Below are 24,276 nucleotides of genomic sequence, written 5' to 3' on the forward strand. Positions count from 1 at the left end.
GCACATTTAGGGGGAATAATACCTAATATACTCAAGTATTAAATTTGGACAGTTAAAATACTGACAGAGGAGGAAGAGTCTCTATATGAGTTATCATAAAAAGATTAAAAAATTATGTGCCATGTTGCTTGTTTCAAATAGACCTCACAACAGTCACATCCTATTCACCTGCTCAGGTAGACTGTTTCATCATGCTGCCCACCATCCAACCCAGGGAGAAGGAGACTATTTCTGAGCAAGAAATACCTTTTTTAATCCTTTTTCCCCCCAGAGAGATTACAGTGTGATGAGTACATGTATTTTCAGTGGCTTATCTGTGTCAGAACTGTGTCCTATTTGAGCATTCAGTCACAAACAGCAAGCTCAATATTAATTTCTATAGTATGTTTAGATGCAATGGTAAAATGTATGAGTAGCATGGAGTCCCTTTTGCAGAGGGAGGTAAACACTCTGTTGAGCTGGGGAAATACAGAATCCAGCTACTGAAATTTAAAGCCAGATTTCTGGATGCTTTCCCCAGCAAGCGTTTTGAAAACTAAATCACAGGGATCTGTTACATCCTAGAGAGACAGACTGTGTTCCTCACCTCATCAATGAAGTACTGTCAGCCCTGCAAATGCATGACCTAGTTCACTCAGCTTTCAACCACTGTGCCTGGTTTTATGAAATATATATGAAACACGTATTTTTGGTTTTTTTTTTTAAACCAAAAATATGTGTCATTTTGTGCTCAGCTGAAAAAGCAATTTGTGCATGTAGTGTGAATCAAATACTGTACACACAGAGCTTCCAAAACGCCATAAAAACACGTGTGTGGGGCTGCAGCCAAGGGACTCCAATACCCTGCATCCCACGGCACCAGCTAACAGTGGAGGGCTTAGTTTAAAATACTTTTTATGTTTCAGCTGCTGTGTACTTACCACGTTCTCTCTTTCCTCAGCTCAGCCAGCTTGTGCAAACGTTGAAGGGCTTTCTCCTGTTTTCTTTCATCTTTTCGTGACTTAGATGCTACATTCCGTGCAAACTCCCTGTGTTTCAGCTCCTTCAGTCTCTGCAAGAAACAGTCATAAAATGCACGTAAAAACCCCAGGGATGAGAAACATCTACACTGACAGCTACTCGCTGGTAGGTGCTCATGGCACGGATTATTTCTGAACCTAAGCAAAGTGAACCATTCAATAAATTTAAGCATTTCGAGGGGGTAATCAAATCACACAGAGATGCTAGAGACAGGTTAGCTAGGTTGGAAATAACCTGGGAAATTTTACTGCAGCTTTCGTGATGATGTGGTCCATCCTCAGTAGGACGTGGCAATGCTCATCCAGAATTTTGCTCATGGCTTTTCCCTAACACCTCCCTCACAGCTTAATTGCTTTTTGAGATATCAATAAAAAATGAGACCGCATCAGGAACTTTTCTGCAAAACCGCTCTGTAGCCTGTTGAGCCCCCAGTTTACATTAAATCTTGATTTTTTTTCTGCCCGAGGTGATGGCATCACATTTGTCACAATTGCTCTGTAGGATGTCCCTGTCAGCCCTTTTCTCCAGCCTACCAAGGTCCCTCTGGACCTGCCCTGCCATGTTATCAGCAAGCTAACATCTGCAAAGCTCCTGAGAGTGTGCTGTCCTGCCACCTGGGTCATTATTAAAGACGTTAAAGGGTCTTGTCCCAGCAGGGATCCCCGAGGGATGCAGTGGTCAGAGAAATCTTGTATTTTGAAATGGGAAGACTGTCTCTTTGAAGAAGCTCCTGTTTCCTGCTTGTGCTGGTGTCTGACACAGCAGTTGAGCAGATACCAAGATTCAATCTAGTATCTCATTTGATTTTATGTCCAGCATTTTTCTTTGGAGTGAAATGAAAGTGCACAGCTCTGATTCTCCATATGAAAAGGAAATATCATTTTCTTTATATCACAAAGAGACAAGATGCAGAGACCTCCCTAATTCTTCCTGTCATGTTTGGGCCAATAGGTCCCAAACCCCGCTGGTGCTCAGTGTGTCCCAACTGTGGCTCACAGTCAGATGACATCACCTTACGAGACTGTAATCTCGTGATTCTGGGAAGGATCCAGTAACCTGCCCCTGTTTAATGTCCAAGTGATAATGACTGGCTATGGACAGGGGTCACATTGCTCTGTAAAAGCTGTAGCTCCAAACTGTTTGAGGGTCATCAAGAGCTTTTCCTCTTGCTGGTGGCACACCATAAATACACACAGACTGGAGCTCGCAGAGCTCTACCAGCACTGTTCTCCTGTTCCTTCTCAATTTTTTCATTTCACCCCTTCTGTGAACTTCTATTTTCCCTATTCACAGAAGAATATCCCTCACATAATATCCTTCACTTCTTCACTGAGAGGGTGGTCAGTCCCTGGAACAGACCTCCCTGTGAAATGGTCACAGCAGCAAGCCTGGCAACAGCTGATGGAGAATCTGGATGATGCTCTTGGTCACATGGTTTAATTTTAGGTAGTTCTGCAAGGGGGAGGGAGCTGGACTCGATAATCCTTGTGGGTCCCATCCCACTTGAGATACTCTGTGATTCATTTACACACTGAAATAATCTTTGCCATTTTGGGTGACGCTAACACAACCTTGGCAGTCCATTTAATGGTAAGACATAAATACAGAGAAACGTGCAGAGAAAGAAAAGTTGAAGAAAAAAACAAATAATACTTTCTTTTTAAACATTTTTGCATTATTTGCCAAACAACTGGATACCCTTGATAGAGAGAAATAATCTGAAATGTAATCACTTCTTCCTCCACTTGCGTTTTCTAGATAGAGCTACAAAAATTTCCTTTATTCTGCTAACACATTATAGGGCTATAAATACACTCAAAACTAGATGTATGATAACTTTTTTCCCCAGGAAAAGAACACTTGAAATGTGAAGTGCCTTTGTAGAACACTTCTTACCACTGTGCACTCCTGTTTTCCTGAAGATAGCATGATACTGACCCTGCTTCCCTCTAGCCACTTATGAAACCCAAAGTACTTCGTTTCATAGGCAACTTCTGAGTACTCAGAACATCAGAGAAGGGATGGAGTTTGCTCCTTCCCCTCCCCACCTCCAGCCCTTGGCACTTAAAGAGAGGATTTCGTTGCATTTTGTGAAGCTCAATAATTTTTCAGGGTTTTTTTTTTTCCCCTCCAATGCCTAAGGAAAGACGTAGGTGATAAAGCAAGAGAAGAAAAGGAAGATAATAGAGTGCTTTCTCAGAAGGTTAAAAAGGAGCAGCTGAGGTGTATACAAATCCATAATCACCTCCCAGCAGCAGTACTTTTCTATAATTACTGGGACGATTATAAGGAGCGATTTGATTCTGACCAGATTCTGACCCCTTCTAGTCCTCCTTGCTGACTTTCAGCAGGACTCCACGCCCCCAGGAGTGCTGAAGTTAACACAGCCCTCTGTTTCAGGGGGTGAATAGAATCTTTGCTCACAGTGAATAGGCATGATGTTGGCAAAGGTATTTTATGTGATCTTGGAGGCAGAGGAGATGCATTTCCTGGCTATCATTGCTAAGCGAGCATCATTCCACCGATCTGAGCCCCTTCATCACCCTGACCAGACCAGTCGCTATCTGCTTAGGATGTACCAGATCTGGTAGGGGGAACCATTCACAGTTTTTGTGTAATTGAACTGTTCTCCTTGGGTGGCTATAAGTAGGTGTCAATGTTAAGACAGGGGAGTCTGGTACGAGTTTTGTGTGCACAGCCTTCATGTCAGACTGCCTGCTCTCCTCTTCTGGAGAACTGCTCGTTCCAGAGCTCCCCTTCTGTCAGACCTCCTGTCAGATACACTAACCCTTTCCTGTATGGAAAACTGGCCTTTTGCAGATAAACTACTTAGCAAAGTGCTTTGTTTGCTTTTTTTTTTTTTCCCCCCTTACAAGTGATATCTCAATCTTTTTCATGGAGAGTTTTAACGATCTGCAAGGAGTATGCCTTGTTTACTCCCAAGGACTTTATTCTGCAAGTGCATAAGTCTGAGTGGAACTTCTCTTAGCTCTAAACCACAAAACATGCACCTGGTGCAGGCTGGTTTGAGGTTTCAACAAAATTCTATTTCCTATAAATAAAAGGTCACCTAAATGAGAAAATGCCTCCCACCCCCCCTTTTTTTTTTTAATTTTTTATAATATTGAAGTTATTTTCCACTTGTTTTTATTTAACCATCTGATAAACTATCCCCACCTGCATTCCCTTACTGCACTTGGTCATGCTGGGGATTGCTGGCACTGCGTTTATGCTGCCCTTATTTGCAATTTGTTGGTTTCACTTGAATTATGCAAGCTGAAATAATATACTAACCAATTATACATAAAACACCATTAGTCCATGCATTCTGAGCTGCAGAAGGACTCCCCAAAAGTTGTTCAAAGTAAATAGCTGCAATAAAAACGAGGTGTAACTTATTGCTACAAAACGTCTTTTTCTTAACATTTTTTCTGCCTTTCCACGTGGCAGAGCTATTCTCTAATGATAACTTCAATACCTACTTTAATGCCTCTTGTGTTTGGCTTTTTCCCATGGATCAGTAAGCAAATAATTAGCAGGCAAGACACTCAGTATTGGATTCGCTCCTGTATTTTGCTCTGCTTACAAACCAGCTCAAAACGTGTGAGGCCCGGCGAGCAGAGTTCAACAAACAGTTCACAATGAATAATTAAATGACATTTCTCCAGGAGACCTACACGCCTTCATCATTATCCTGGTACCCTGTGTTGCCACTTTGAAGGTGCAGAGCACAGGCCACCATCGTTCCGCAGGTGACTTTGCCCAGCTCGCAGCAACGGGAAGCCTGACCCTGATCCTCCAGCTTTGCACAGCCATCCTGCAACTGGGCTGCTTGCACTGGGGCAGAAGCTGGATGATTTTAACCAGCTTAACCATGACACCAGGCCTGAAGCAGAAATTGTTCCACCTACTTTTAAAAAACTCAGCCACTGCACAGCCAGCGCGTCATGCTGAGCTGAGGGTTGCGAGCCCAGGTGAAAGGGGAGATTTTATGGGCTCCTATGCATGGATGAAACCATGCATGAGGCAGACACAGAAGGTCCAAACTCAGGTGTGGCTGCATTTCACTCAGAGGCATATGGCTGTGGTATTCCCAGGCTTGCTGTGGAAGATAACCATCAGAAAAACCAAAGGATTCCCAAGCGGATTCCAACAGAACCCTATTTTGGTCACTTCACCTTTGTCTTCATTTCCCCATTTACCACATTAGAGAGTTCATTTCAGCAGTGCTTTTCAAGGAGTTTCCTAATTCTCCCTTGTATTTTGTAATATAGGAACCACAAGCCCAGCTCCTGCTGCCAGGGCCAGGTGCCTGAAAAACCTCCCTGGATCAAAGCCTCTCAAAAATAAAGACACATTATGACATTAAACGCTCTTCTTACATCACCATTACAAGCCTTTTGCCACCTTGCAAAGTGGTTGTTGGCTTTGGCTTTTTTTTTTTAATAACTCAAGATTTAAGCACTGGTAACAATAGTACTTAAAACTAATGGGCTTTCAAAACACAGAGAAGACATTAATTAATAAATATACCCAGGACACCAAAAGCACATCAAGGCTGAATAGTGAAATATACCCAAATATTATGAATACTATGGGGGGGGGGGGAACCCAGCCTCAAATAATTTTCTATCTATGAATGTATAATTTAATGTTATTGGAATGGACTCTGAAGAAAAGCAGTAAAATTCCTAACAAAGTCTGTGAAAACGAGGGGGAAATCGTAACAAGCACCAGGATTGATACAGGCTTAGTATTTCACACAAAAACCAGCCACCCCCCATCACAATGGCATCGTCTAAGGACTGCTTATGCAAAGAGGCTCTCACACACTACCCTTGCAAAGCTTATCTAGGAACAACTTTAATAGGGTCAAGAACTAATGGGAACAGTTTTATAAGAGCAGGAGTCAGAAAGATGCCTATCAGGGGATTTCAGAGCAGTGCAGTTCAGATATTATTATGTTAATTCACTTTTGACCTTAGATTAACAATTAAATTACGCAGACTTTTACAATGCCGAAAATACAGAGGCCATAAATTCATTTTCTGATCGATGGAAGTATAAAATTACAGAATTTAACAGCCATGACATCAAATTTTGCTGCTTTATTGTCTTTTTATTTCATCAGGAAAAATGACTGTATTCCCAGTAGTCACTAAATCATTAATTTATGTGACTGTTAGCTCTCGAAGATAACTCCCCAAAATAAAACTTCCTTTTCTTGCTGCCTAACTATGAGATACTCAAAGCTGCTGAGTTTGGTGACCAACCTGCCAGAGCAGAGCAAGGCACAAACCTGCTCCTGCTTCACCTGCCCTGCCAGTGACAGGCTGGGACCATGAAGACATGGGATATTCAGTCCTACACGTGTGTCCCAAGGCCAGGAGGAGCTTCCCCACCTCCTATGCCTTCTCTAACTTCATTTGCACCCTGAAAGGAGCTGCAAGTCCACCACAGCTCCTTCCTGCCCTTCAAAAGTTTGCTAATTAACTAAACACGGGCAACAGGGCTTGGTAGTTCAGTGCTGTCAGGGAAATGGCACAAAATTAGCCTTTGGATTTATGTAAGACAAATTAAATATTTCTTCCCTCTAAATCTGTATATGACATAAATCATGTTTTTAAATAAAGCAATTTTTTTGCTTGTGATGAGTATTTCTTAGCTGCCAGGGATTATTCCAGAAGCTGTGCATATTCCCCTGTGTCTGGATACTGCATGACTGCTGTAGATATACTCCCTGCTAGCTGAGATGGTTTATTGCTTCTTTATGTGAATTATGGTATGACAAACACAGCGACAACACACTCATTAGATAAGCACTTGTCACACCAAACCAGATTAGTATCTCTCACAAGAAGCTTAATCAATTATAAATAATAACTGAACAGATCACAGCTCCTGTAACACCTGTAAATGCTCAAAGGGGGACTGAAACACGCCATTTAAAGCAGAAAACATTGCTCACCAAGATGTAAAATGTTCCTTCTGCCTTTGGTGGTTTGGTGGGCATGTATATATTTTACAGTTCTGCAGATGGAGATCCCTCCACTTCACACAAGTCTGCAATTCTACCTACTTCTCATGATAGTATCTTTTGTATTATTAAAAAAAAAAGTAAGTAATTCTCTCCTTGTAAAGATTATAGAAAAAAATTAAAGCTTCAAGAAAAAGATATTGTAATAGCAGAAGAACTTACCCTGTTAGTGCTACAGGCCTTCCCTAGCAGAAGTTAGGCAAGACAAGTTACTTCCTCAGAAAGGAGAAATGTTAACATTTCTCAATGAAATTAGCATTTCAAGCACTCAAACAAGTAGGCTAAGGAAGAAATTAATAGACTTTCTTGCTTTTTTTATGCTGCCACTGTAGAATTAATTGCTATAACGTGTTCCTGGAAGAGAAGAGTCACAGGGGGGTAATTTTAACGGCAGCCTACTACCACTTGATGGGGAGTTGCTGACTAGTGTCAGGGAAAGCCTCCTGCAGGGGTGATATGGCACCAGAACACGTCACCAAGAGAGGGCTGGGGAATCTCCAGCCCTGCAGAAACTCAAGAACTGAATAAGAAAATAAACATTTTACTTTGTCTTGGCCAGTGAGAAGCTGGTGACTCCTTCCAACCTTTGTTTTAAGATTTCTCTCTCTTGCTGCGAGTTACCACACCAGCCACTCACTTTATTTGTGAGAGGCCTTTAATAAATAACATGGATCTATTGCTGGCTCATCAATAACTTTCAGTCTGTTGCAAGTCATGAGCTGTTTCTGACTACCTCTGCCTATAGCTGCACTTTTAAGCTGCCAAATTTAAACCTTTTCTTAAATGCCAAGAGCTCCACAAATTAGCAACAGAACCACATTGTATATGAGGAGATATTAAACCCTCCAGATGACAAGGAACATGCAGGCTGTGAATAATCCTTTCCCACTCCTATTTCTACCACAAATTGCAGCCATACCCTCCTGATGGTCTTTTAATAACACACAGATATATGCAGGATTTTAAAATAGCAAGTCCTGGGAGCCCAGAAAATTGCTGAATAGGAGGATTCGGTAGCAGTGAAACTGCTCTTTTTCTAGCACTGTCATGAGCATCACTCCAGCCTGGGAAGAAAGTGGGGTTTAATTAAGAGCAAAGGAAGGCTGGGATTGCTTTGCCTGCCCATCATGGGCCCAAAGGGAGGCAGGTGATGAGAAGATGAGATTCTTCACGATTTGGAAGATTTTTTTATTAAGTTTAAATGAATTGTTACGATGCAAATCTTCACAAACAACTGTAACTTGCTCATGAGGACACTTGAACAATACTCAGCAGTACAGTTTGCTGTAGAGTCTGCAAAAAAGAGCTGTTGAGCCAGCTTTTACATTTAGAACCCACCAATATATATTAGTTACATGTATTATGTCACACAACTGAAAATTCACATGGGTATTTTCCTTTTTGGTAATATAAAAGCTGAGATTATTTTTCATGACACACAATTAGTTTTTGAGACTAAATACTTGTTTATGAACCATCTTGTAAAGTGTCATGAGTTTAGTTAGATTTTCCTGTATAAGTTCATGGAGGGGTAATAAATTCAACTTGAGCTTAAAACGAAAACCAAAACCTAACAAAAGCATTGTTTTCAAAATCACGAGGACAATCAGAACATTAAATATTTTGCACACTTGCAGCTGTAAGAATTCATGAAAGCTAGTTATCTTTGATGAATATCTTACTAATTACTCTCGAGCATGTAACTGCAAAGGATTCACGCTGGAGCAGTAGAAGGACGAAGAAATTTCTTAGCTTTCTATTCCTTTTAAAGCTTTTCCTTCAGAAGTTATCTGCCAGGAACAAACACATACTTCATTATGTGATGATTAATGCTCTCCTCACACCTCATTTGATGCCATCCTGGTGCCTGTGCATTTCTGCCCCTCTCCAGCATCCCCTGCTGCAGGATTCAGATAGCACGGATGAACAGGGCTCCAGGACTTTGACAAATAACAGCTTGTGGAGCATAAATTAAGACTTTTGTTGCTTTTGTTTTAAGATAGCTGTGTCACAGTGGCACTGTTGCCATTGTGCAAAAACATTGTTTTAAGCCTGCAGAAGTGCTGAGTGCTGCACGCTGAATATTTCACTGTGATAGCTGCTGGCCACGTGTGTAACAGCCTGCTCTCATTGCAAGCTGTAGGGTATTTTTTGTTAGCTTCAGCAAAAATCAGCTGAATACCCCATAAATATTAAGGACAACACCAAAGGAAACAACGCAGAAATACAGAATTAGCACCTCACCAATAAATTAACTTTACCAGATAATGACAGGAACATGAAGCTGACACAGGCTTCTAAACCTGGAAAGTGGTTACATTTGCTAATCTCTAGTTTAAAGGAATTTATTTAATAATTCTACTTTTCTTAAAGTCAGTGGAGAAACCCTTGGTGAGCTCAGGGAGAGAAGAGGTTTCAAATTCACCATGAAAGTTTTCAGTAACACCTAAGAAAGCTCCTTCAGTCACAAAGATTAAAGGCAAGGTTGGCACACACTGCTTCTTTAAGGATCACTTCACCTTTATACCCACTCCTGCACCATTTAGGATTATGATTAAAAAACCCAAAACCACATGCAGTGTTTTAAATCCCATCAAGAAATGGCCATTCCCAGCACTGTTAGAGAAAAGGGCTTAACTCCACCCCTTTGGAAAGACCCAAGTGGTTGGAAGCGTGGGGCTGCCCTCAGCTGCCACAGCTCCTCTTCACTGCTCTGGAGGGACGACCCACCATGGATTGTTTCAGGCATCACGTGTCATTCCCTGGTCCCACAGCACTGTCCACCACTATTCCTTTCACTCCAGGAATGAAGTTTACACATCCAGAATAATCTTCCTGAGCACCGCATATACAATATTTACAAGCTTGACTGTTCTGCTGCAACCAAAATATTGATTTTGGCCCTGCCTCCTGATATTTTCAAGTGACCACCAGTCACTGAATGAGAAGTGGTGATTTGTGCTTTATTTTCTGGCCAATTATAGGTTCCCATGCATCTCGTCTCAAGTCTGTCCAGAAAGCTCTAAGCTAACAGAAAAATTCCTGGTTTTGTAGCATGGGTATCCCATAAACCACTTCTCAGGAGCAACCACTTCCTCACCAGAAACTCTCACAGAAAGGTCCCCTCTACAACTCCTTTGGGGAGGAAAAACTGATTTCCCTTTAGAAGGGCTTTCCAGTGGGAGACGATGAGGCCACAAAATGGGCAGTACAGACAAACATTGGATGGCTCCGATGTTAAAGCTGGGATTTTTTGCTCATTTTGGAGATTCTTTTCTGTTTTCTGCATGAAATGTACTAGGTATGTTCTTTGAGTTCTTTGAGACTCCACCCAACAACTCCAACACCTACCACTGTCATTTACCAGCTTTTCACTGTGGTCAAGATGATTCTCTGGATGTCCAACACTGAAACTCTCTGTAGGCTCCTGCTGCTATTCTGATTCTTCCTCCTTCCTTACTGAAGGAAGACACAATACCCTTTCTGCCAAAAAATTAAAAATTGCAAGCAGACATTGTAAGTCTATATTTTTTGATTTCAGTCTGTTTGGTCACTGACATTTTGGGAAAGACTGCCATGGAGACTGAAATGAACCTACCAAATCTTTCTAATCTCTACAACGAGCACAGTGACTTCAAATGAGGAACTAATATTTACAGTCAGGTCCTCTAAAGGTTATTTCCCATAACCCTTGAAGGATACACTAATGGCTATGACTGGCTAAAGGAGATACATGAATTTCCCCAAAGCAAGCTCTTTATTTTAGTTCTTTATGTCAGAGTTAAATCAAAATCCGTTCCTCGTACCAGTTTTATATTGGGTCACTGAGCCGTTCAAAGCCTCTGCTCGCAAATTGCTTCTCATCAGCAGGATCTGGTCCTTGCCAGTGATTATCCCAGGACCATGACAAGCTGCTTCGAAGAGCACAAATTTGACCAATGAAAATTGAGACAAGAGTCAGCCTTTGCAGGTTTTGACACGTATCTCACAGCCACAGCTAACTGGCACAGACAAAATCTTTGTTATCCTTAGGCCAACCTTTACTGCAGTGCACACAGACTCCTTGACTACAATATTGTGAACCACTGAAGAAAAGGCAAATAAGCAGAGCACATATTTGTGCTGGTAAACACATAAAAATGTCCCCAAGTAGACCTCAGAGTGAGGAAAAGGACACTGTTGGCATTAACTTCACCTTCTGCCTGGCAGAAAGGTGGAGGAAACCACCACCAACATACCCCTCCACATGAAAAACTCGTGGTGCTGACAACTTGTAATGACACCTCCCTTTTCTTCTTCAGAATTCTTTTAACACCAACAAATAATCAGACACCAGACAGCTTATCATACCAGCATTGCTATCAGGAATCAGCTCTTATAATTAGATAATCTGGACTGTAAGTGCCATTAGGCCATTATAACTGGCCCATTAATAATAAATCTTTCAGTAGCCTGTTAGGACTTCAGTTCAAGCTAAACCAACAGCAAATCCTTGACTTTGCACTTGGGGTGTGTTTCTTTCCCTCAAGTCCCTCAAGCACAGGCGGTGCTTGGCCGGGTACCCCGGTCTCGAGGACTGGCTGAACACACAACACAGCTGATGGTGGGTACAGCAGGTCCAGCTTTCTGTTTCAATATAACCCAGAAGCAATTTATGGCATCACTCCTTTACCTCAGTCAGACACGAACCTATCAGGAGATAATTTGCCCTTGATTAAGAATCACCGGGAAATTAAGAAAAACAATAATTAACTAATAATGTAAAGCTCATTATGGAACAGAAATGTACCCAAATCTCAGTCCACATTCTCAAAGGCAGAAAGCAGTTCCTAAAGAACACTGACATTATGCTGTTTTACCTTTTCTTTCTGATAACAACAGCAAGGATAGGAGTACATCCACTCTCGTGACAGAGGTTCAGTAGAGGTGAGCATTGCACAAGGAACACAGCTCAGAGCACCACCTACAGCACTGAACTCTGAAACCTGGACTGCTATAAGCTCTGGCTTTGATAAAAAGAAATAAAAGCAGCCCATAAAAAAGCTATCTATCTGGCACGTAAATAACAGGGGCAATTAAGTAAGCGGACCTTCTGTGTATCTCAGCAGAAGACTGATTTAAAATGTCTACACTCCATGTGAAGGCATTTTTGGATAAAGCATTGCCACAGAAAATGGAAAACACGAGTAGAAGCTTTATCATCTCAAGGTCAAGGTAACTGTATGTTTGCAAAAGTTTAAGAAGTGCTTTACTCTCTTCACAGCAAACTCAAAGAAACAAACAAAAGTACTCAGGAACTAAGAACTGGTGATGAGAGCTCTGAAACCCTTGCCTGCTCTTCTTACAAAGACCAGGAAAAAAGCCCCAAAGAATCTTATTCTCAGAATTCCCAGCCCTGTAAACAAACCCCTCTACCTCAAGCACCACATAAGCACTGCTGCAGCTCTCAACAGCTAATAAGTATTTGCAGACCAGATTCTCTACTTCTGCACAAGATTTACACTATTGAACGGAAACAGGTATCTTTGTTGATGTTTAATTTGGCAGGAGAACTCCGTGAGTGATCAGTCTGTTACCTGATTCTGATTCATCAAAGTAGTTGGGTTTTTATTTTTGTCTGAACAAATCTTTTGCTTTCTACAAAACCTTGTGGGCATTTTTAATGGGGGAAAAAAAAAAAAAAAAAAGAAAACCAGAGGAAAATCTTTTCCACAAATTTAGGTTCAAATTTCTTTGATATACTTCTTTTCCTATGCATAGCTATAAAAATAGAGAGGCAAATGATGACACTTCCTTCTATCCTACCAAAAATTTGGCTGTTTTCTCCACAAGTTATCTCCCATGGAAACACAGACGTTTCAGATACCTACTCTCAGTCTTCACAACATCCCTTAAAGCAGGTTGGTCTCAAAATCTTACTTCTGACTTAAGGTTCACACATTCCTGCTCCAGGATTTCTTACTAGAATGCTGCAGTACCCTCAGGGCTGGGATTGGAAAAAAAAAAAAAACAACCAACCTCATAAGACACCTGTTTTTCCCTGCAACATCCTCAGCCATATTCTGCAAAATTGCCACAGGTGATGCTCAGAAGAACACCACTTTAGAAGGTTAGAAGAACACCACTTTACACAGGCGACACTTTTCTCTCTCCATACATCTTGGATTTATTGTTGGAATTCTCTCTCTTAATGGCATCAAAGTGACTCATCTTTTATGAAAGTCTCAAATTCACATCAAACTGTCATCCCCCAAAACCATTTTGTGTCTGCTTGTGCAGGATGGCAACTGCATAGTCACAGGAAGACTCAAAAAGGCTTAGAAAAATTGTCAAGTTCCAAAGCTTAGAAAGTTTCTGAACAAAACTTGGAGTCTTGCCTCTAACACAAACATTTACACACTAAAATGTCTTCCAGTTACACATAGGCTTCAAACAAAGACAATCAGGTGACCCATTTCTGGCTCTGACTCACATTTATTGTATGGCCCCAGATGCAAAACAAAATAGCCTGTCCCTCAAACTCTGCCTGTGAAATCAGATCAGTGTGAAGCAGCTCCGAAGAAAACATCACACAGGACCAATACTTGATCTGATTTACTGATTTCAGAGTACTCAGAACGGGCTACAATCCACATGGCCCATTTCATGTTGTCCTATCTGAACAGAGGCACAGAGATCAGCAAAGTCACAGACCATTCCCAGCATAGGGCAGGAGAATAGTTTGGTTTCATCACTCAAAATATTTCTTCAGATGGAGCAGCAGACAAACATGGGGTTTATTTTAGGACCATTTCCCATTTCGCCCTTCAGCAAAGGCAGCACCAGAGCTTGGTTTGTGCAGCAAAACCTGCACCTGGACTCGGTAGGGGCTTCCCAAATTTTGAAGAATCAGGTGCCTAAGTGAGCTGCTGGCAGACATCTAAAGCTCTTTCTTGATCCCACTGCCCAAATTAGAGCAACTTGTATTAAAAGAAATAACTTGCTAGAAGATCACTGAAGATGGAACTAAAGTAATACCTACTGAGTTCTAATAAGTTGGTTATAAGTTATATACTGTTTACTATTGTCATCAAATCTTATTAACGTATAGCACTTCACCCCATAAACTAAATGTGGCTATGCCGTGAACCTGTATCTTACTCTTGGGTTTCAGCACTTATGTTCTCTCCAAAATTTAAGAAGGGTAATCAGGTAGTGGGTGAAAAATCCCTTTGTGAAGGAAAACCATCCTTTATACCCATAAAAAATATAAGGACTGCTTGGGTAATTGTGCATCATTTAAATTACATCATATATTAAAATACCAGTATTTTGCGGTCTTAAATCTTCAAGCATTCATTCAGTCAGTGAAGATGAAGGGTAAGAACAAAGTCCCCGAAAACCTAAATTTGGATCCTTGGCTTCCCACCAGAAATTCAACCCTGAGACACCGCGCACAAACAGCTGCACCTGACACGAGCACAAGGTGGGTCTATTCATCAAACACATGCACATTTAGGCAATGCAAGACCCCAGTACCTCTCACTGCTGACACCAGACCTGGCACTTTCCCACAGGCAATAAAGGGTCTGCTCCAATCACAGGTAGCAGCCTCACACCCTTCCAAGCAGATACAAGAGCAGAGCTTTGACTTGCTTTCTTCTCTGAACAGATGTTGTGGAACCAATCTCATGTGCCTACAAGGAGCACGCATCACTTTGATGCTGTGAACTCTCACTTCTGCCTGGGGCGGTACCACTAACAATAAATCATTCTGTTTGAAATTCCTACTGACCCTCAAGACACCAGCTGGCGTCCTGCACGCAGCACATCTGCAATCTGCGTCCAGATTCCTGCTTACTGCCATCGCCTCTCCCACTTCCAGCCTGGAGGAATTCTCCAGCCAGTGACACGCTAAAGAAGAGTCTAACTCTATTCTCCAGCAGCAAACAAACGGCCAGTGGGGCATAAAATTTAGGAAAGACTCAGGAATGTTACTTTCAATGCCCACTCGTATTTAAAGTGGGTGATCCCTCCCATCTTGTACAGTTCCTCAGCTGTTTCTGCTCTGTCACAATGGTCCTCTGAACTGGGTTTATGACGGAAAAATCTTTCAGTTTTCTCACTCTTAATCCTACAGGTAATGGGAAAACCAGGGCTGACCGTCATATTTTGTAAGAACTGGTCTTTCTAGTCTCAAGTCTAGGCACTCTGGGGAGACAGAGGTGGCAGGTTGGTTTTCCAGGCTCAGTCCAACTGGAACACGAAAGTGAAGCTCTGATTACTACCAGCTTTCATAGTTTTGCCTTTCACTTTTGAAGACCCTGAACATAATGAAACCATTAATTACACCATCCTAACAGAGGTTATTTTCCTTCAGAGTCAAGAGCCTGAAGAGGAACAATTTATTGGCCTCTCCAAGTTACCATGTGTTCCCTACAATACTGTAAGTCCACCATCTGCCAGGCCAGAGGGAGAAAAACTGAAATTCTAGGGCATGTCAGAGTAGTCATCAGGAAAAAACAAAACCACAACAAAAGCCTACACCACAACACATCAGGCTCTCACAAATAATATTTTGCTACCACACTCTGAGCAAGTGGAAGCAAAAGCAACTCCTTTAACCTTGAGTTCTCTTCAATGTGATCTGATTAGTGCTGTTCATCTGCTGACAAGGTAACCTAAACGCAGAAACCAGTGATTTCTGGTGGCTCAAGTACTCAAGCACAGGGAATAGTATTTTTACTTAGCCAGAACCTCATAATTCTAATAATCATCAATTCTAAAGGCTTACAATGGCTCTCGTATCCTCTTCCAGGCGCTGGGCTTGAGGATTCCACCTGCACCACGTTGCTCAGCAGTGGAACACAACCTCCCTTGGCTTAGACAGTGGCAGATGTGTGACAGTGCACATGAGTTTTGGCCAGTGTACAACTGCAAGTAACTACCCTTGCTCCTAAGAAAGCAGCCTGGGAACTTCAATTATCATGGTGGTCAAGGCCTTGGTTTTATATCTCTAAGGTAGCAACTCCAGCTACACAATTATATTGCTCCAATGCTGACTCGAAGGAGAAACTGCCAACCGTTGAAGTACCATCATGTTCTGTAGCACATAAATGTTAATTAGAGGTCTTTTTTTAGAAATTATGAGATGCTCCAGTCCTGCACAGTGTGAGATCTGATGAGATGAGAGCACTGGGTGGTACAGCTAGCAGTAAATCAGTTTACTGTACAATCTCGTTTCTTTAATGAAGAGCAAATAACTGAGCCTCAGTAAAGCAAGACTCCCAGGTAAACACTTGCTAACCAAAATGCTGGATTTAACTTTTTTTTTTTGCATTCCTCCAAAACAGGGAGTGCTGACCTACTGCTAGTCATTAGAGAATGTTCTCCTGTCAGGGGGTCAAAGCTAAGCGTAAACTTTGATGTCAGAATTAAAAAACATAGAAGAGATGAGTGGCAAGGCCATTATGGGAGAATAACTAGTACAGTTTTCATAAGGGAATAACTTTTAAAAGCTGACAAGAGCTGTCAAGGTGTCAGGCCTGGAGACAAGCCAGCACAATTAACATATCCTAGGCTTCAATCTGTCGGGAGGGGAAAAGAAGGATTTATTTTGGACAATTACAAATTAATAAATGGAAGTGTCAGTTCCTCTGTAGAGCACCCATTAAAGCGTACTAAAGGTCAAAACCTCTTACAGTTTCTGTCATGGTAGGCAACACACCAACATTATTTTATATTTCAAGCAATTTTACTGTCAATGACAGCAGTTGCAAATGTACAACAAAATATTTCCCTTAGCAGTATACCAGGCAGTTTACCCCACAGAAATCATCTGTGCTCCCAGAAATGACTAATATTTTAGACTTTTATTATAAGCTCTGTGGGGTTTATTCAATTTTTTTTATTTTCAGAACTGCACACGTATGAATGAGAGCGTGAAGTGAAGCACTCAGGAGGACACACCACACCACTTCCTTACATCCTCCACACCACTTCCTTACATCCTCCAGCCACACACAATCCCTGCCTGTGGAGTGACAGGCACCTACTCAGGGCAGCTGTTGCTGTAGAGCCAAACAGCCTCCCACACCCCAGAGCTGCTTCCCTTGGACAGGCAAGCTCTCTCCTCTATAAAAATTAGGGCAGGCAGGGACTGCTCCCTCCCTGACCTCACTGGCTGCCCTTGTTTCCCTCTGCTCTGACTCCCCATCAAATTCAGACCTTGCACAGCAAGCAGAGTCATCAACTTAACTTGCGTGAGGCTCACACCAAGCTCGGAAATTGTCCATTACTTCCACTTGAAAAAAAAACCCCAACAACAAAACATCGAAAAAGAACTGGGTTTGCTTGACCTGCAGAATACCTACCCTCTGCAGTGGACCAAGGAAAGATAAGATAGGAACACTGCCTGAACCCTGTTATTCTCAGCTGCCTTCTCAGCAATAAATTGCAGATCAGATATCTCCACATCAGGCAGTAACTTGATGCATTTGCAGAGGAGCCCATCCCCTCTGTGCATACCCCTATGGGAAGGCACAGAAGCCCTTTTGCAGTGGTGGATCCCCAAAATACGGTGAGCAGCCAGAGAAGCTGTACTCAAACAGGAACACAAACCTGGAATTTTACACTTTCCCTTCGCTGACGCAGTAAGAAGCTTCCAAAGCCAGCACTTTATGAATACACAATCTTTTCTTCTCACTATTGCTTAAGGAAAATGATACCATACTATTTTTGCCTCGTTGAGCTTCCTGTTAAAGGAGGCAGAGAGATGAATCATTAGCTACTCCAGCTTCCCTTTGTTCACAGCCAGGCAGGTGTGCAGAGCCAAAGCAAAATACCCAAACAGCACTTGAAAAGAAAATCCGCCACCCGCAGAGCCATTTGCAAAAGACTCGCTATCATCTGAGACATTACCTACCATCATTTAAGTGAAGTAACCCCCCACCTCATCAGCAGAACTGAGGTTACACAACACCTACCATATTTCAAGGTTGCCCAGCTCCCATCATTGCAAATCCTGTTGCTCAGATGTAAGATGAGAGTTTGCTTGGACAGTCACTCCTCCTCACTCTGATTTTTTTTTTTTTTCTTTTTTGAGTTTAGACAAAAAGAAAAAGGATCCTAAAATAGGCTTGGTTACAGCACACGCCTCGCAGCAATTTTGGCATGGGGTGTATGGACATCTGCTGCTGGCTTGACCTACTTCTGAACATCTGAACACAAAAATCTCCTTGTAAATATTCCCCGTGGAGTACTTTTTTTAGCTGTTAATCCCCCAGCGATTTCACCTGTCCTTCAGAAAACTTCTTTGCTCTTCCCGAGCTGAACTCAGGTATATTGGGTCTGGCCACCTGAAGATGCTGGCAGTGTTGGCCACAAAGAAGTAACTCAGACTAGAGCTTCAGCTGTGCCAAGCAAATATCAAGTGCTCCATGGCAAGGTTACAGCCTCTGAAGGCAAAGCAGACGTCAGACAGGTTAGGACTCACATAACACTCACAGGTAGACTATAATTATTTAACTTAGATGATATTTGATACATATATTTCTCATTATACAATCCATAATTTCTAACCAGCATTATATATAGCAGGCTGATGCCAGGAAAACTGTACTAATTGGGTATTCCTCAGAAATGCAAATCATGTAACCACGGGTAGAAATGAGGGAAGAAAATGAAGCAAAGCACATCAGCAGCCTGCCTTGTACTCGCATCCAAACAAAGGAAAAACGAAGGGTTCATTAAGCGAGAAATGAGTCTTGAGATGGCACAGAAGAAAAGTCTCCTGCTGGGGCAGAGAAGTGGGACTGTTAAGAGGGATGAGAGAGGAGGAGAGGTGGCAGCAGCCTCTGCCTCACAAAACAGAAGAAAGAACCATTCCTGTTAAGCTTAATGCTTCCTTAGCAAAAGAGAATGAAAACAACTAAGGGTCAGTTTGATGAGCATCATTTTAATGCTTCATTTGCTCATTTTATTTTTCTAATTTGCCCTGTTTTTGAGTTCCTCTTCACAGCAATAGAGCCTTCCATTTTCTTTTATCATACCCAGTGGGAGGAATGTCTCATACCACACCTTTTGTCCATGAGACAAACACTACTGATAACATTAAACATCCTTGAAGGAGTGCCCTGCTCTTGCAACTCTTACTGTAACCTGTGTGCCTCTGCAGCAGCCAGGAGAGGCACAACAGTAACAGAAAGGGAGGAAGATGAAGAGAGCTGAGAAGGAGACCTGATCCTTGAGGGAGTCTCCAATAATGATCCCTAACCTCTGGTACTGTCAGAACCCTTCTCTTCCCTGCTGCTGCTGGGAGTCTCTTGTTTTGTTCCCAGCTCTCACTACAACCAGTTTGTAAGCAGATATGTCTCTCTCTGTAGCTATAAATCATGTAACACAATGAGATCCTGTACCAGATGTGCCATACAGATGCCAGCACAAGCAAGCACTTAACAGCTATTTAAAAAATAAAAAAAAAAAAAAAGGAGTTTAAAATAAATTTTAAAAAATCAGCATTAAGAAAAGGTTAATCTTTTTTTCCTAATTTTGTTGAATGTTAGAAAAGGGAATGTAGGGTCCAGGTGCAGGGCTTACTTTTATCTTCTCTTGTTATCATTATGTATACCAAGACTGCACACCAAGACAACAGCAGTAAGTCATATCAGAAATGCCAGGCATTAGTCACAATAATCATGAATGAACTTGAATTAATATAATTTATAATTTACATTACAGTATACCACAAGTCTCTCTCTGGGTCTAATTCAAGAAAAGATACAACATGTTGCTGGAGCAGACAATTCAAGTGCTTGCATTTATATTGTCTTCTGTAGATTGAATGTCTTAAAAAAAAAAACCAAACCATCATTCAGTCAAAAGACATCAGCACTTTCAGCTGTGTGATGCTGAACCACTACTCTTCTGCCACACATGGAGACTTTGGGAGAAACTGGGAGGTCCTTTACAGAATCATTCAGGTTTGTCACAATGATGTGAGGAACAGGCATGGTGAAAGCACAGTGAGAAACTAGGAGGTGTGACAGGAATAACAGTGTTTGTATCCTTTAGATGCAGGAAAAGGCTCAGCAGATCCAAAATACAAACAGGACTGAAGGCAGGGGCACATTTCTGGCTTTCCTTTTCACTGACTCTCGAAATGTTCTCAAAAATGAGGGCTACTGCCTGTCTGCCAGCAGAGGTCAAACAGACCCATTCCTGCTCCTCTCATCTGTCCTTTCAAACGCTCCCAGAGCCCTTCTTTATGTCTTCCTTATTACATTCCTTTGCATTGTTAGGGTGGGGAAAGCTTAAATTTGGGAGCTGCTCATACCCTTCATTGTACAGCTGTAGTTGTAGCACTAATTAAAAAAACCAAACTGAAACAAGAGCCAAGCAGCAGAGACTGTAGCCAAGACTGCATTGCCTGTATGTGGAAAAGGAGAAGAAAAGCCCAAGCTCACAGTTTTGCCTCCACTGAACACACAACCTCACTCCTAGAGAGGTTTAGGAACTTGAAGACATTCATGTGTAAGCTGCAATTAAAGCATCCAGAACGAGAGCAATTCTTGTTTCTGCCTAAAGAAACCCCAGCACTGGTGTCTGCCCAAGGCTTACAGCCTTTCCTGGCGTGGACTGTGAGGAGTTCACCTCTGGCTCCAGAGAGGTCCTGCTGCCCACAGAGCGCAGAACGAGCAGGGGGTACCGCTTGTGGGAAACCCACTCGCACTCCCACGAAGTTTGTTTGTCTTGTCACACCTCCTCACAAAAGGTGCTGCTGATTGCAACGCTGCGTTTCATCAACAGGTCAGAGCTACCACTAATAAAAGAACAGGCTTTTCCTGAGTTGAATGGAGCATTGATTTTGCAATAATTACCCTGAGACTCACCGGGGTTTGCACTGAAAAGGTTGCGCAGCTCTTTCCAGTGAAGAATGAACTCTCACAAGTAAACCAGTGTGCACAAACTGCAGGGCATAAAGTATAATTCTAACAGAGCTCCCAGGGGGAAAAAAAGTATCCTGAAACTATTTTTTTGGTAGCAAATAAGAAACTATTTGCAGGACTAACCACTCACGTGCACCACTTAATTGTTAGCAAATTAGATTATGTTGTAAGAAGTTATTCACCTTGAGAGGTCAGAACTTAATATATTACTAGTAATGTATTAATTTTTCCTTCACTTTCTCTGTAATCACTGACAGCTCAAAACCATGGAGTAACAAAATGCTTCTCATATTATTCATTGCTTACAGTTAATCTACAATCTGCTTCATTACTTTCAGGACAGAAATGGAACTGCATTTGGAATTCCTGAAAGCTGCAGGAAAGGTATTCTGTTGACTGGTTTGAACTTTGCAGCAATAGTGATCCTTAAATTAACTTTGGGAGGAGACTGGCTCTGTTGAAGCATGAATGAAAGTAAGAAGTAATATTTTTCTTGCAGGTAATTGCTCAGCTAATCTATAGCCTGATACAACAGAGCAAGTGATGGGTAAACCACCATCTGATCTCCAAGCCTGTATAACACAAGTTTTTAAAACTCTGCTCCTCTCAAATCACTGTATGTCAGAAGATGCATTACAATATGCACAATGCCTCAGGAATTATGGACTAAAACCTGCTATTTTTTTCCTATCTTCAAGTCCTGATTATTGTATCCATTCTTATCACAGGGCTGAATGGAAAAAAAGTATTTTCTTTTGCAACTGTGTTGTCCAAACAGCAAAAACCTGATAGATGCTGATATGGTAAAACAAATTTAAAATTAGTCTCAAGTTCAGCTAATTTTGGTGTAGGAAGTGTCATGAACTGATTTAAAAAGACAAACTTGAACTGCAACAAGGGAGTTGAGTTTTAAATTAAAAAGTGAACCCCTGAGCAGTAGAAAGGCATGCCAGGGAGGAAAACATGCAGGATGTATGGAGCAAACTGTGATTCCTCCTGTCCCTTACTCCTCCCTCCCTCCCTCTATGTGTTGGTCCTGTTATTTTTTTCCCCCCTCACTTTAGTACTGTGCTCAATCTAGATTGTGAAAATAGTAATAAATGAGCAATGTGTGGTTGAAAAAAATGGTAATTTTTTTTTTTTTTTTTTTTTTTTGCATGGAAATTTAACATCAGTGATTTATCAGGTTCCCTGCTCTGGATATTGAGAAGGACAGAAACTGGAAGGCTACAATAATTCAAAACCAGAAAGAAAATAAAGAACTGATGGTAAATACTAAGTTTCTAAACTGAGGAAGTTTAAGCTGGGTAAGGCTTCTCCTGCTTAAAGGAGAGGCTCCTCATGGAACCAGGGCTAATACCCTGTTTGCAGCTATTAGTAGAACAGAAATGGTATCTACTTCTCCACTGTAATCGTGTTTGCTCTAAAAACACTTTTAAAAAAAAAAAAAAAAGTCAATTAGTTAATCAAATACAATAAGTTTCTAACTGACAAAGCTTATTGGTGTAAGCTTCTCAACTGATTACAAGGAGAGGTATATCTCGTGCTAATAGACTGTTTGCAGCATAGTAGAACAGAAATAGTATCTACTTCTCCACTGTAATCGTGTTTGCTCTAAAAACACTTTTAAAAAAAAAAAAAAAAGTCAATTAGTTAATCAAACATTGTTACAGAATCAAATTTCCCAGACATGAAAAACAGAAAAAGTTCAGCAGTATCTTTTCTATTGTTAATAGGTAGAAACATAGCAAGATGTCTTTTTTTTTTTTTTTTTTTGGTAATGAGAAAACAGAATGTTTGTTGGGAATGAAATTGGATTTTGCAGGATTAATATTTTACTCAGAAATATCCTGATCTAACCCGTCAGTGCAAGTTTTGAGCTAAAAAGTGCCTAAATACTCTGTTATACTGATACCCCTCAAGAAGACAATTTCTGGGAGTAAAATTCATAGGTAAAATAACAAACTGGAAGGGAAACAAATAAATTTTCTCTTTCAGCCAGGAAGGAGTGTGAAGGTTCTCCCTACATATGCTGAAAAATTCATAAAGAACAAAACCCTTATCTATTTAATTTTAAAATACATTCTGTAAAGTGGAACAAAGAGTGCCACTGGCAACCTTCCACTGCAGGCACGTGACCAACCGACCAGGAAAACACATTCCAAGTGGCTTTGTGCCCTAACACAATCATAGAATCATAGAATTAACTGGGTTGGAAGAGACCTTCGAGATCATCAAGCCCAACCCTTGATCCAACCCCACTGTGATTACCAGATCATGGCACTCAGTGCCACATCCAGCCTCATCTTAAAAACCCCCAGGGACGGTGAATTCACCACTTCTCTGGGCAGGCCATTCCAATGCCTGATCACTCTCTCTGTAAAGAACTTCTTTCTAATATCCAACCTAAACCTCCCTGGCAGAGCTTAAGCCCATGCCCTCTTGTCCTATTGCTGATTGCCTGGGAGAAGAGACCGACCCCCACCTGGCTGCAACCTTCTGTCAGGGAGTTGTAGAGAGTGATGAGGTCACCCCTGAGCCTCCTCTTCACCAGACTAAACAACCCCAGCTCCCTCAGCCTCTCCTCACAGGACTTGTGCTCCAGTCCCTTCCCCAGCCTGGTTGCTCTTCTCTGGACCTGCTCCAGCACCTCAATATCCTTCCTGAACTGAGGGGCCCAGAACTGAACACAGCCCATTGTCCCTCCCTCCTAGCCCAGAGTGCTCCTGCCATGCTGGGAATTCTGCCTTTCTCTGCAGAGCAGCAGCAGAGGGATTTGTTGGGTCGGTTTTTTATTTAAAGGAGTTGAGGAAGGAAGCGTCAAGTCTATTGCAAGGCTCTGCTCCTATGCTCCCAGCAGTGCTGAGCTATAATTAATAGACCTGCAGATGACCCTGATTAGCATTACTGCCTGTACAAGTGCTTACAACTTAAAAGGAAGCTTTTCGCTAATAAAATCCCCAACAAAGAAACCCCAATCCAACCACAACAGACCATTAAATAACACAATCTCCATGGGTAAAAAATGACAAGCCCAAGCAGTGATAAGAGCAGCCTGTATTTTGGAGAGGAGGGGGTCACTTTGTGCCTTTATGTGCATTACAAACACACATATGAATATGAATGCACAGCTGAACCTTTGTTTGTGTTCCCTTAATATTTAAAAAGGCTACAAAGATGAGTATGTTTTCCTGAGGGGAAAAAGAAATATAGGAAGACATGCCAAAATACATTCTGGGAAAGCAATTAAAACAGTAAGAAAGGGCCACATAAGAATCGATGCAAACAAAAATG

General features: G+C 41.7%; 1 protein-coding gene across 3 annotated transcripts in view; it reads right to left on the reverse strand.

Moving 5' to 3' along the window:
- The window catches only part of ZNF804A (zinc finger protein 804A), a 157,827-nt gene that overhangs the window by 17,363 nt on the left and 116,188 nt on the right, over positions 1 to 24,276 (reverse strand). For all 3 annotated transcript variants that reach the window (XR_007632018.1, XM_050339548.1, XM_050339547.1), the window contains exon 3: positions 921 to 1,051. Coding sequence is in view for 2 of the 3 variants with exons in the window: in XM_050339548.1 (XP_050195505.1) it covers positions 921 to 1,051 (131 nt within the window). In the remaining variant the exon portion in view is untranslated. The remainder of the gene's footprint in view (positions 1 to 920; positions 1,052 to 24,276) is intronic.

The sequence above is a fragment of the Myiozetetes cayanensis genome, unplaced genomic scaffold (genome assembly GCF_022539395.1).
Source record: "Myiozetetes cayanensis isolate MyiCay16 unplaced genomic scaffold, myiCay2020 scf9, whole genome shotgun sequence".
Lineage (NCBI taxonomy): Eukaryota > Metazoa > Chordata > Aves > Passeriformes > Tyrannidae > Myiozetetes > Myiozetetes cayanensis.